The sequence below is a fragment of the Crassostrea angulata genome, chromosome 4 (genome assembly GCF_025612915.1).
Source record: "Crassostrea angulata isolate pt1a10 chromosome 4, ASM2561291v2, whole genome shotgun sequence".
Classification (NCBI taxonomy): Eukaryota; Metazoa; Mollusca; class Bivalvia; order Ostreida; family Ostreidae; genus Magallana; species Magallana angulata.
In genome coordinates, this window is record NC_069114.1 from 49,099,785 (window position 1) to 49,113,076 (window position 13,292).

Sequence of the window (13,292 nt, forward strand, 5' to 3'; positions counted from 1 at the left end):
TCTTTATCGTGGATAATTAAAATTTTAGGTTTAAGTCGTATACTGAATTAATTTTGATGCTCAAATGGAATTTTTTCAATCTGGTCAATAACCCTACCTTGTATGATTACTGAAGCCTTCTCACCACATCCGGCGCCATGATCCGGTAGTGATGCGCCACCTATGCAGTGTCAATATAACTCAAAAGTACACAAGTATAAGGGTCGTTTAATTCACCGAAAGGGATTTCATTGACATCTACCATACAGTGAAATTTAAATCACTGCAGATAAGGTAAGTTGTCAAGGTTCATTGGCTTCTTGAATATTAGTGCTGCGATCTGATTGTATAACGTGTACATAATTTTGTCAATATAAGCAATTTAAGTGGATGTGCTCGATTGAATAAATACTATTGTTAGCTTTTCAGCATAATGCTTATTAAAGCTTTCTTTACGAAGGAAGGTGAATTTGAAAGGAAACTTTTTTATTTTAATTCCATCAGCTGCAGCAGCTGTTTTGAATTTGAATGTTATTATTGGAAAGGAAATCCTCTTTTGTATGATAACCTGCCTCCCTAACAGCATCAACACACATTCTCTTTTGAGAAGTGGACAGGCATAGCCTTATAGTGTATCCACTTTGTGGAGGTAGGCTATGCCTGTCCACTTCTCAAAAGAGAACACACCAACATTAAGTACAGATTCTCTGTAAATCTCCAATGTCATTGTCTATGCAATTTGTATAAATCAAGCATTCAAAACCACTACAAGGAACTTATTACTTGTAATGGAAATACATCAGGAAAAATTTTCTTGACTAGGTGTAACTATTAACTGAAGACTTTCTACGTATATTACTTAGGATACTCAAAATTTTACTCAATAATTTATAATGAGAATTCTTATAAAATTTTGATCAGTGATGTAATCCTAATATTTGGGTAATGCGACACAAAGACATATCATGAAAAATTTTGAATTTTGGAAAGAAGGTGCATTGAGCCTATTGTGAGCAGCATTAATTTTAATCAGCTGTATGTGAGGATACTTTTTTAAAGTATTCTACTTTGAGTTTGTTAAGATATATTTTAGTGCTACATTCAGGCAGTTAATGTAATTCATGTACACAATTTAAACAGGCTTTGAATAATGTATCCGTATCTTAATTTTGCATCACGGTCTATATATAATCATCAACAATGAACGTTGAATGCTAGTCTGTAATCAATATGTGTACCAGTTTGTACATGTATGCATACTGACACTTCCAGCTGCGTAAGTGCAATGCACTTAAGTCTGTCCCAAGATATTTATGCAGCACATTTGGACAACTTTTAATAAAAATACACATACCTGTAAAAGAAGAGCAATTGAAATTGATAAAAGAAAAAATATCCAAGATCAGTTCATTGAAACATTATGATTTTTCACTCGGAAAAAGCCACACATTAACAGATTTCATATGGAGAATTTTAATGGGAATTGTTGACATCTTATCCCCTTTTGGAAGTCAATCAGATTACCTTGCCCAATTTTTCATTTTATGATCTGGGTACTGTTCAATACAAAAACCTGGTACACTCCTTTATTTTTAGCTGTGTATTGAGCCAGATGATCTTGAGGGGATGTTTCATAAGAGAAATCTTGGAAATTTTTCATACTTTTGAATGAACAACTTTGAACTCTGAGGTATAATTGAATATGGAGTAATTAAGCAAAATATGAATCTTGGGACAGAGTATAATATGCTTTCGAATAGAGTGATGCAAAAGTATAGATGCTTTTGCTTTATATCGGTGAAATGTTGTGATTTTCTGGACACAGGGTGATTTCCTTCCTCCAAATTAACAAACCACAATTCTGTCCATGATTTATTAAAATAACTGTATTTCCATCAGATTGTACAGATTCAATCAAAGTAAATCTATTTATTGAAGTCCCTCGCCCACAACTGCCGCCCACAACTGCACCCGTCCAATGGGCTGTTGGAGATCATTAGCAGAATTGGCATCTTACTCTGCTGAAATGGTACAGTGATTCTTAAGTTTCTTCGTCCCTAGATACAGGTTTGAATCTCAGTTTGGGATGCTCCTTTGAATGAGCTTCCCAAGGCGACCATCTTGTGGTGAATGTTAGCAAAATTAAGCTGTAGATCTGGCAGTTCAGTGGTTCTTGGTGCCCCGCAGAGATATGGATTACCATGAAGTAAAGATGGCTGTGTCATTGTGACTGAGAAATCCTCCATTGGATGTCGAATGATGGTAAACAAAAGAATTCATTAATGGTTACTGCAGCTCAGTGCTTTATATTACATAATACTGCTTTATCCTTTTTTTATTGTGACTATTTTAAGAGTTGAAAAAGTTGAAGAATTGTCTTGTCAATGAATTCCAATGATCTTCTTAAAACCCTGACTCTGCCATAATTTGACTGCTACATTACGTGCAGGCAGTTTCCCCAGACTTGCAACCACCACAACTGAATGTTTTATAATTGAAAAAAACCTATTCTAAAAAAACTTAAATTTAAACCCCAGAAATATTAGTTGGTGTCTGAGAAGAAGTTAGTCATCATAGATTGTTTAAGTTAAAAATCATCAGAGTCAAATCATGTCTTTCCTTCTTATGACTAAAATGTTGCAATCATTACATGTGGTTTTGGTGAGGGAAAGAAAAATGGGGATGGAGAGAAGGTAAAGGAGAATTTCAGAGCGATAGATTTTTGTAAAACCATTGTCTGCTCACCTTGTTCTGCACAACTGAGCTACATGGTAGCATGGTTTGTGGGGAGTGCATATTGATTGTATTGAAGAGAGGCAACATAATCCAAACCAAACGTTGAAAGTAAATTATTAGTGAAAGAAGATGGTAATGTAACCATAACTAATCCAGCAGCTGCACAGAGAATATGAAATATTTAAAGGAAACCTTGAAGTGATCAGGGTACAAGAACAAAATAGGTCACAGTATTAAAAAAGAACTGTTTGATCCAAATTCTGGTGATAGGGCTCAAAAAATGGTCCATTAGGAAAATAGGTGAACTGTACAATGTACTTGTACAATTTATTAATGGCTTTATCTTTGATTGTACCAGTACTTGTAATTCTCACATGCCTCTGTGGACCCTTGATTTTCCAAACCGGCTGGTGTCTCTAATTCTTGTAAGTACCGGTAGCTGGTTTCTGTGTGTGGTGTTAACTGTTAAGCAGTGTCTTTGACTCCCCCTGGATGGAACCGCAGTCTGTCACAGGTTACCTCCAAGCATAAGACGGTGTTGTAACACATGTACAATTATAGTGCTTGTTTGTCTTTTCTTGTAATGTCATGCCATGCAATCCAATTAAAAATCTTTTCTCAGAGATTGTTGTCCTTTAACAGTGAATGTGGACAGATTTTTTTGTTAAAATACCAAACAAATGTAGATGAATGGAGAGATGGATCCAGGATGTATATAGAAAAAAAGTTTTATGGTTCAGTTTTTGGCACGAATGTACAGAATTCCTTTGTTAAATACGGAATTCAGCTCCATAGTCTTTAATCATGATTATTAATTTATATCCATGTAAATCATTGTGACTTAAATTTCAATTCTTATCTTTTGTTAAAAATTATAAATATGTGTAAGACTGCATGACCAGGATTGTATTTTACAGGTTCACATATTTCCTATTTTGATTTCTGCATTCCTTAATTTTTATTTGTGCTTAGTATGATAACACATTCAAACGTTGAAGTTGTCATGATAACTTCATTGACACACAAAACAAAGTACACTTGGTTTGTATGGGATGAATACAAACATGAACAAAGTCCAACAAATGAGAGCACCTATATTTAATGGTATCGAGTTTTTATCTGTCACATTTTGTCATAACATGTACTTCAGAATCTCATGACCTTTTACAAAAAGATATAAGCTGTATTTAGTATACAAAAAAAAGAAGTGAGTCTGTCTGTGTTTATTGCCCTAGGGCCAGATGAAGCCTACACTGTACAGCTCTACATGTACATCATAAACATATCAATAATGCAGTAGCACCCCCTACTCCTACCCAACCCCTACCCCTGTACACATTATTCTAGACCAGTGACCAGCTGCTTCACTGTGTGGGTTCCCGAGTGACCATCCACCCTCTCCCTACTACTTGTAGTTCACTACTTGTACATCTATGTTTTATATAGATCTATATTGATGATCACATAGATAACACAGGATACAGGCAGTGGAGAGAGGAAAGATGGGTAAGGAGAAGACAGTCATTCTATAGAATCATTACTATCCATGTACCGGTAGTAACCTTAAGTAATGGTAGACATAAGTATTTGTAATGTTGTTATATAGTACCGGGTAAGTGGGCTGTAATCTGAGCCTGCAGTTTCTTTCATGGATGTTACACACAGATAATTAAACAAAATCTGAGCTTGCCCTGGTCAGAATAATGTTGATGTAGATCGAGTTAGTTAGATAAATAAGTTCAGAATCATTGCAGCTGTTACATTTATAAGTTTGTGCAGGTGGAACAAGGAATTGACCAGATCCTGTATCTGAAAAGTAAAGCATGTGGTCTTCTGTTCCTGTTTCCTGGAGCAAAGAGGAAGTCTCTTATGGTGAAGAGCTTTGTGTAACGTAGGATGGCTCATGATTCAATGTAACACTTAAGTTTGAATTCACATTGAGTACATTTTTATGTTTGTGAATGTTGCAGCTTTAGGAGGAAATGATAGTTCATACATTTTGAAATTTCTGTTTTGTCTGTAAGACAGCTCATTATAAAACTGATTATGAATCTCTTGGGTAGGTCATTGCTGTGTTTGACAGAATATATTGATTGTCTCTGATTGTTCAGAAATCTGAAACCATTGCAACTACCATTTATGGTTTCTCTGTAAGATTTCAAAATAAAAGTACCGAATGCCTTATAGGCCAGTCTCACTGAAGCGTGCAAAACATCTAAAAGGAAACCTATATTTAGCAGATTATACCTTCGTTTGATTTCATTGTCTGTGTTTAAGGCTTATCTTGGTTTTTTAAAACTTAAAAAAAAAAAAGAATGTCTTGCATTTACTTACAGGTCAATTTCATGGCTCTGAAATCAATGACTATAGAAACACATTTAACTATGTTGTAAAAGTAAACCATCTCCACTGATTCAAATTTATTTTAAACAATACATCTTTTGTTTATGTATCTAAGGTCTATGCTTTGAACACAGCATTTCTTTTTTCGTATAGTCAGCTGACTGACTTTATAATCAAGTGGTAAAAATGGGGTCAATTAAACTGGCTGGGACCTGCATTTATTGTAATAATGCCCAGAAGTTAGGTACCCAATAATGAGGGCATCTTGAAATACATTTGGAGATTAACTGATCAGCATAGTTATTCAATCAGGCATAAACTTTATGTTTGCATTGATCAAAGGCAACTATATAATTATTATTAGATGAATGAACTCGGTTATGACTGTTAAAAAGATGATTTGAATGGATGTATTTGTAAACAAAGAGGGCAGGTTGCATAAGAGAACAAAGCTTCTTTGAAGTAGCATTGTTATTTTACTACAATCTCTATTGATAAATTTAAATACATCTATACAATTAATGCACATGTTCATTAAAATAAGAATGAGGGTATGGATATATCTCATTAATTCAGTCAACATGCCCATGCAAATAAGAGAATCACCCATCTCTGTCTTTCTCTCTCATTTTTGAAAGAAAAAGTTCAATAATATGTAAACAGTGGACATACTGAGGTGTAAAATGAATCCCAATCAATTCTGACGCAGGATTATAGATTATGGGCTTGTCTCCCTTTGTTAGGAGCAGGAGCCCCTGTTTTATCGTTATTCTGTGGCATAATGTAGTTTTTGTGTGAGAGATGCCAAAACATTGATAATCAATAACGGGTGCTGCTACAGATGAACTATTTATGGAGTGGGACCATAGATCCCTGCGGACAGATGGGGCCAAGATTTTCACAGGTCAGGGAGCATTGAAGATTCATGCAGTCAAAATCTATAAATGATCCATTATATATCAACCATACACTATGTGTAGATGTAAAGTCTGCTGTCTAATTAACGAGGTACTTAGTTCAGATTAGTATAAACACGTTATTACAACATTTGTGGGCAGTATGTTGTAGGGTGTGCTTCATCCATCAGCATTACAGAGATGGTAAAGAACGCGTGGTATATGTTACAGTATTCTGATATTCATTTACTTCAAAGACTGAAACAGTCATAGATGTGAATGAATATTGAGAGAAGACACTGGATTTTCAGACGTCTTCAATGTTCATTTAATTCAGTGCCAGCTGTGGTTTGTTTTTTGTTATTGGTTTTATAATTTGATTTGTTATGCTTCTGATTATGGCTGAAATTTTATTTTAAAGAGTAAAAACTCTCCTATTCTGCTATACACATGTATGATGTAAACACTTGTTGTGTAGATCTAAGTGTTGAAGTTCCTAACAGGTGTGTTAATTTATGAAGGTTTGTCATGCTGTTCAGCACACTGCTATGTAGTTGATGAGATGCTTGTCTATCAGAGATCAACCTAAAGGAACGACAGTGTCAAAGCAACTTCATTACTGTTCCAATTCTATCAACCTTAGCTGAATGAAATCTCAATCTCTCTCTCTCTCTCTCTCTCTCTCTGTGTACCAGGTAGTAAATGCTCTTGTTGTCTGATCTTGTTACAATAGGAAATAAAACTGTTCTTTAACTTTGTAAGTATATAGATATATATAGATAGGCAGATAGATCATGGTTTGGCTGGTGAACCTAATCAATGGTGTGCATTAATTATAACGACTCTGTCCTTGTTAATAAATGTATTTTTATAGTGTGAGTGATAAAGTCTCCAAAGTATCTTTAATTTTACACATATGGATTAAATCCTATATTTTTTTATGTACATGAAATCATGACACATGTATTGTGAAATATATTTTAACACATTGTAAGTCATGCACCTATTTATCATTTCCTATTTAAAGGTTTTGCTTTAAAAGTGTTGAAATATCTTTGTCAGGAAGAGTATACCGGTAGAATGATGCCTGTATACCTGTGATACCTGTGTCACTGTCTTATGATTTTCTACCAGAGTTCCACCCTACATGCTATGGAGGATAATTGTAAAAGCTATTTAAATCACTTTTTACATTTTCTTTCAGGAGAACCAAGAGTTTCTGAAGTTGACCACATCCTGCGACATGAGGAAGATAAGAACAAGTGGTAAGACACGTGATTCAGGTAGTTATGGAGAAAGGTCATGTTGCAGGCAGCTTTTGGTGTATTGATTCTCAGTACATTTTTATAGTTAGTTTAAAAGTCACAGGGATTAAAAGAACAATACTTGTGAGTCAGTGACAATATGAATCTGATTTATCTTTTTTCATGATGGCAGTTTTATTGGTCAGATTAAGGCCAGCTGTTTTGTAATGCTATAAATTGGACTCTTCAGGAATGGGTTGGGGGGGGGGGTGACTTGTTACGCATTGGTACACAGCTGTTCATCATTACTTCTACAAGAGTACGGTACCAGTTCTATTTTGCCTAAAAATTTCCTTCATTGAATTTCTGGTAATCTCTCTTTCTCTGTTTCCGTCTTCATTTGTTCTCAATTCTGTGAAACTGAAATTTGATATAACTTCCTGATTTGTAAAAAACATTGTGTAAGTTGATAAGATGTTCTAGGTATTTTAGGTTAATATGATGTGTACAATGAGCATGTAAAATACAAGAAATTAAGGTCAGACGACACGTTCCCTGAGCATCATTTTAATATCTCCTCGTAATAAAGAGTTCCAATAAAAATTATTATTTTTGAGGAACATGATGTCTGACCTTAATGCTCACTTGAGAAAATAATGGCTCTCAGCGGGTATGTACCATCTCAAATAACGTTAAGAATTGAGTCTGTATGCTTCTGTGTTTTGCATAAAATTAATGTATTTTGGGACAAGTGCATGAGTTTTGTTACCTTTCATTGATCTGGTTTTTTGGACAAAGTATTTAAAATTCTTTAAAAATATGCAGTTCTTTTGATTGGAAATGGCTCTATTGGAAAACTCCATGATACCATGTGGGGCAGCGTGGTAAAACAAACATAAAATTATTACCGGTAACCTTAAATGTTTTTATGTTTTTGAAATGTTTTTATGTTTTTGAATGCATGTAAAGCTGCAGGAAAGCAATATACTCATACTGTCATCAGTGTAATGTCATACACTGTTAAAAAAAGTTGGGGAGAATTGAACAGTTTTGCTTTTCTATAGGTTTATATAGCTTAAGGAAGGATATTTTCAAATGTAAATATTCCTCATTGTAGAGATTTGTGTGTGAAATGTATTGTTGATCTGTTGACCTTATTTTTTTCAGACTTTTGCTGACAGCTTGTTGACTGAAGCAATGGAGGAGTCGGAAAACGTAACAGGACTATTTTCCTGGGCCTACAGTGGCGTTAACTTTGACCTGGCAGGAAATGGAGGCATTGAGTGTAGGGATTTTATCAGTGTGAAGCAGCGAGTCATTGAGACAGTCATTAGCTGTGCAGCAGCAGGTCTTATCTTATACAGAGCGATCACACACCTGACTCTGCCAAAAAACTCGGTCCTCCTACCAGATCCCGTCGGAAAACGAATCCTCTTAGTGGTTCATTGTCTGATATTTGGCATCGAGCTGGGCTTCAAGTTCGCTACTAAGCAGATGATTTATATACTTAATCCATGCCATGTAGCAACCATGATGCAGGTAGGGCTAATTGATGAAATGTGCTGTGTATTCCTTTTTTGATTTGAGCATGTGTGAATGTACAATGTCACAATTTCTTCCTAATGCGTAAATGTAAGAGATAGATGTAAAGTAAAGATAGATGTCCACTGAAATGAGTGCATTGTTTGTATGATCAGAATAGCTGGACTTTTGATGTAAAATTATTTCTACTCTTGCACAATATATTATTGAAAGGAAATTTTTTGTCATTAAGATAAGCCAGCAACTCCCGAAGTTCCTTTTATAATGATGTAAAGAAGAAGAGAAAAGATCCTGTGATATCCTATATACAGCTGTAGACTAAGTCTTTTACTGTATAACAACTGTACTGATTCATTTAATTTACGTTGTCAGTTTGTAAGAGTTTTCTTTTTCTCTGTTTCAGATATTCTGTTTGGCGGCACCGTCAGGGAGACTGACTACCACAGTTTTCCGGCTTCATCTACACATGTTAACGGGGGCTCCTATAGCCATCTTGTTCCCTGTAATAAATACTCGATTGGTAAGACACACGATTGGTAAGATTTTATGATAAATTCAAAATTTATTGAAGCAAGAATCTGTTTTTGATAATCATTTAGTAAGATTACAATTCAAATTCTTGTTTGGTAAGATCTTTTATTAAATGTTCCATTGCTAAGGTTATATTTAGAATAAGTCTGTGAAATTAATTTTTTAATTCCAAAAATTATATTCAGAATACTTGATTAATAATTGTATTAGATTGGTAAAATTTTTGCTTTCAATAACTAATAAGTAAATGATGTAATTGTTGATGCATTTAATGATGGTAAAAAGACATTGACTCTACAATTGCCGTTTGAGACAGAAGTAAATTATATCCAACATTTGTTGACTTTACAGTTGCCGTTTGAGACAGAAGTGTATTATATCCAACATTTGCTGATGCTAGTCATTCCATTCTACTTACTCAAAATTGGAGGTAAATCACATGGTCGTTGATAATCTGTACTATATACTCTTACAAGAACCTGGGTTCTTTTTCGTCAAATTTTTTGCAACACAAACAGTAGCAGTTAAACCATTGTTTTTTTAGGTAGATAATTTCCTTTCATTTAAAAATAACAAGATTTGTCATGGTCATCGGGTATAAATTTTTCTTGACAAGGTCATCTGCCATGATTTTCTGTCTGTAATTTCCTCAATACATTGCATATATGGTTACAAATATCGCCATTGGCCACTTACTACATGCCCTTTCGTTTATATACATGTACAACTATTCCTTTAATTAAAACAATTTTTAATTCAGTTAACTTATTTACATTCGAAGATATAACGGTACTATGGAAATATTGTAAATATACAGGGGAGATTTTGCCCCAATGCCTTTATTGACAGTGGGCACATTTAAAATAGGGCCATGATAACTGCAAATTATTTTTTATTATCTGAAACTTGGATAGGGCAGATTGAAAACATGGTGAAATCTATATGAACTCTGTAATGGCAAAATTAATATCGGGCAAGATAAACCCACATTCTGTAGTTTTTTAAATCAAAAACATTGATGATGTATCTTTCCTTTCGTCAACTGTTTACTCACAGTTCAGGCCATATAATGTTTTTCTGTGGTTTGTAGGTTCCTACACTGCTGAACCTGTTCACGACTTCAGCTGGGCTCTAGTGTCCATGGGAGTCCTGTACATTATATACTTCGTACCAGTACAGTATCTAGCATATGTAAGTATTTGGAAATATTTAGCCATTCTACTAATAAATTAACTTGTTAAAGTCTACTTGTAAGAACAAATCTATTTATACAATTAAAATATGAATATGGTTAGTCAAAGAAGAGTATTAGAATGTGAACAAATGAAGCTTTAACTACAATTTTTACAGTTTAAAAAAAATACCAAAAAAAGTTTTCATTTATTACTTAACGATGTATTTACAGATGTTGCCTAGAGTACAATTATTTGTAATCATTGCAGATGTAAATAGAATGCAATGCTTTCATTATTGCTTATAGAAATGTTTGCCATAGATCAGGACAACTCATATTTCCTATTCAAACTTTACAGATCTCATTAGTTAATCTAAACAACATGCTATGTCCAGCGGTGTCAGACCCGTTCTATGGGCCGTACTACAGAATCTGTGCAATGACTCACCAGGCACTACTTATACCAACCGTGGGCAAGTTCTACACGTGGCTGTCACAACAATTCCTCACCCCCTCCGCACGGGACGAAGAGGTGTCTGTGTTTAGTATAGACTGGAGTGCCGAGACCCCCGCACCGGACAATCTTAGAGGGAAGAATGGAGTGATTAGTCATGGGGATCGCCCATCCAACAACGGACACCTCAAGTCCTCCTGAGGAACCTAGCTTTAACGGACCACTTATTATCGTTGACTTTATACACAGGTTTTTAATAACATTTTGTGATTAGCATTGTGTATGGGGGATGAGGCAAAATTTACAGAATTTTTAATCCTTTACTTGATGGATATAATAATTGCACTGTTTTCAGATTTGTTGATGTTAAAACATCAGTTGCTGCTGTGAATTCCATAGTGGACCTGTAGAGGACTTTCACAATTTTCAAAAAAGTTATCTTCCTTTGCTAAGATAACAAGCATTAATTTTCTTAATCTACATTGTTTATCTATGTAACTTTCAAACCTTCCAATGCTGTCTGATTGGGATATTATTAGACAGTATATGAAGCACAGTGGACAGAGTTTATTTGATGTGACAATGCCCTATAAATTGGTAGGTTAGAGAACGTATATTAGTTGATCCATCAAAAGTAAAAAAAAAAAATATTGTTGACGGGAAAGTTTCTATGGTATAACTAACATAAGAAAGTGGGAACCTCTAGCTTTTAAGGATATTGAAAATTTTTAAATAATATTTATTATTATGTAATTTCGGTATGTGAGATGTAAATCAAAACCTTTTTTCATTGGGGGTGGGGGGTTTTAGGCTATGAACCCAATTACCGGTAGTATGCAAGTGCAAGTTTTCATGTAATTTAATGACAAAAAAATCTACAAGTATATCTAAAAATTATTTAACTGTTGGAAATGACTGTCAGTTTTATATGAGATATACTTGGACACAGTTGATTATAGCTTTAATTCTGCAGTTGATAGTAACCTACAGTCAAGCTACATAGTACTTGATAAGAGGTACACAGACTGTATCAGTGCTTGATAAATGTTTTTTATTGGTTTATTTTTTTCTGGTGCACTAATGTTGAAATTTTTTTTCTAATATATTGATTTTGTTTGGATTACAGAATTGTTGGGTAGACAAGTAGAATTTAGTTTAAACAATGTGTCCAAGTTTTTTTCTTCAAAGTTTCCAAGGAATGATGTTATTGAATTTAAGATACGTCTTTGGAAATGCTTTTAGTTAGTTAACAACTTCACATGGATGTTGATTTCGCGTGTCATTTCGTCAAAATGCATGTTTTTGGATTAGTTATAATCTGTAGGACTCCCACAAGGAATACACCTTTGTGTGCTTACAGACCCTAGTTGAATTTTATAATAGTATAATTTATAATATGTATTATAAACTCCAAAAAAATTTCATTTTTTTGTGTTGAATTAACAGCATTTTAGCATAATGAATTATGTTCAGGTTTGTGCAATATCTGTAGAAATAGTACTACTTTTTTGATTTTTCTGAATTTATTTTTATTTTGATTAATGATATTATTTGAATTCATAACATTTATACAGTATTTCACACAATGTATTTTTCAAAGGACATGTTGTTGTCATAAACATTCCTGCAAGTCTCTCTAAGGAACATTTTTCACTCTCTGAAGTAATTTTTACGAAAGTCCTTTGGTGAATATATAAACACAGACCAAAAGATAATGAGAGACCTGTATAGTATTACTCCATTGTGTGTAATTTAACTATTCTTGTTATTGAGCTGTGTAACCAGAATCATATATTGTATAAACTTAATACTACTGTAATTAGTGGAGATATCCATGAATTTGATACATTTTGGGACGAAAAGTTCATCAAGAAGAAATTGACCATGCTCCACATGCTTAGGAATTGAAATTTGAAATTGTAGCTGTCTGAAAAATTATACAACGAGAATTTTCATAGATTTTTCACTTGGTCTGACTACAAGAGCTAAGAACCAATAGTTTATACCTATTATATTAATGTGTTATTTTTCCCTTGTTGTCTGTGATTTTAATAAATATTTAAAATCAAAAGATTTGTTTGCCTTTGTTGAATTTATCAGACAGAAACAGTGCTATCAACATTCCAGTATTTATTTTAAACACTGTTTATACCCGTGGGCTCGTATAGTCACATGAGTTCTGAGAAGAATGTATAGAATTTAAAGCAATAGGAGCTGTATTTTTAGAATTTTATTTTCCTGCAGAAACCTGCTAGTATGATAATTCTGCATGTAACTTAAACTATTATGGTAAATAAAGTTTGAAAAATTCATTAATTTTTGTCAGAAGAAAGATTTCTCTTATAAGGAATATATAGCAAATCAATTTTTGTACAGGACGACAATAATTCAAT

At 33.9% G+C, this 13,292-nt stretch overlaps 1 protein-coding gene across 4 annotated transcripts; it reads left to right on the forward strand.

Moving 5' to 3' along the window:
- The first annotated feature begins 115 nt into the window (after positions 1-115).
- Positions 116-12,972, forward strand: LOC128180898 (transmembrane protein 164-like). 4 transcript variants are annotated; one of them, XM_052849086.1, is made up of 8 exons: positions 126-273; positions 1,918-2,008; positions 7,159-7,219; positions 8,366-8,737; positions 9,144-9,260; positions 9,623-9,701; positions 10,362-10,462; positions 10,804-12,972. In XM_052849086.1, the coding sequence occupies exons 4-8, from the start codon at positions 8,396-8,398 to the stop codon at positions 11,098-11,100; spliced, it is 936 nt and encodes a 311-aa protein (XP_052705046.1). In that variant the 5' UTR covers positions 126-273; positions 1,918-2,008; positions 7,159-7,219; positions 8,366-8,395; the 3' UTR covers positions 11,101-12,972. The 4 variants fall into 4 exon arrangements, with proteins under 4 accessions (XP_052705044.1, XP_052705046.1, XP_052705045.1 ...); XM_052849084.1 differs by lacking the exon at positions 1,918-2,008 and having other exon boundaries at positions 116-273; XM_052849085.1 differs by lacking the exons at positions 126-273; positions 1,918-2,008 and adding an exon at positions 2,015-2,241.
- The last annotated feature ends 320 nt before the right edge of the window (positions 12,973-13,292 follow it).

What these genes read in the sequence shown, in the direction of transcription:
- LOC128180898 (XM_052849084.1), top strand. Translation starts at nt 8,396, where the DNA reads ATGGAGGAGTCGGAAAACGTAACAGGACTATTTTCCTGGGCCTACAGT. An exon ending in CTGTAATAAATACTCGATTG is followed by an intron (nt 9,261 to 9,622) that starts GTAAGACACACG and finishes TTGACTTTACAG; the next exon opens with TTGCCGTTTGAGACAGAAGT. An exon ending in CTACTTACTCAAAATTGGAG is followed by an intron (nt 9,702 to 10,361) that starts GTAAATCACATG and finishes TGTGGTTTGTAG; the next exon opens with GTTCCTACACTGCTGAACCT.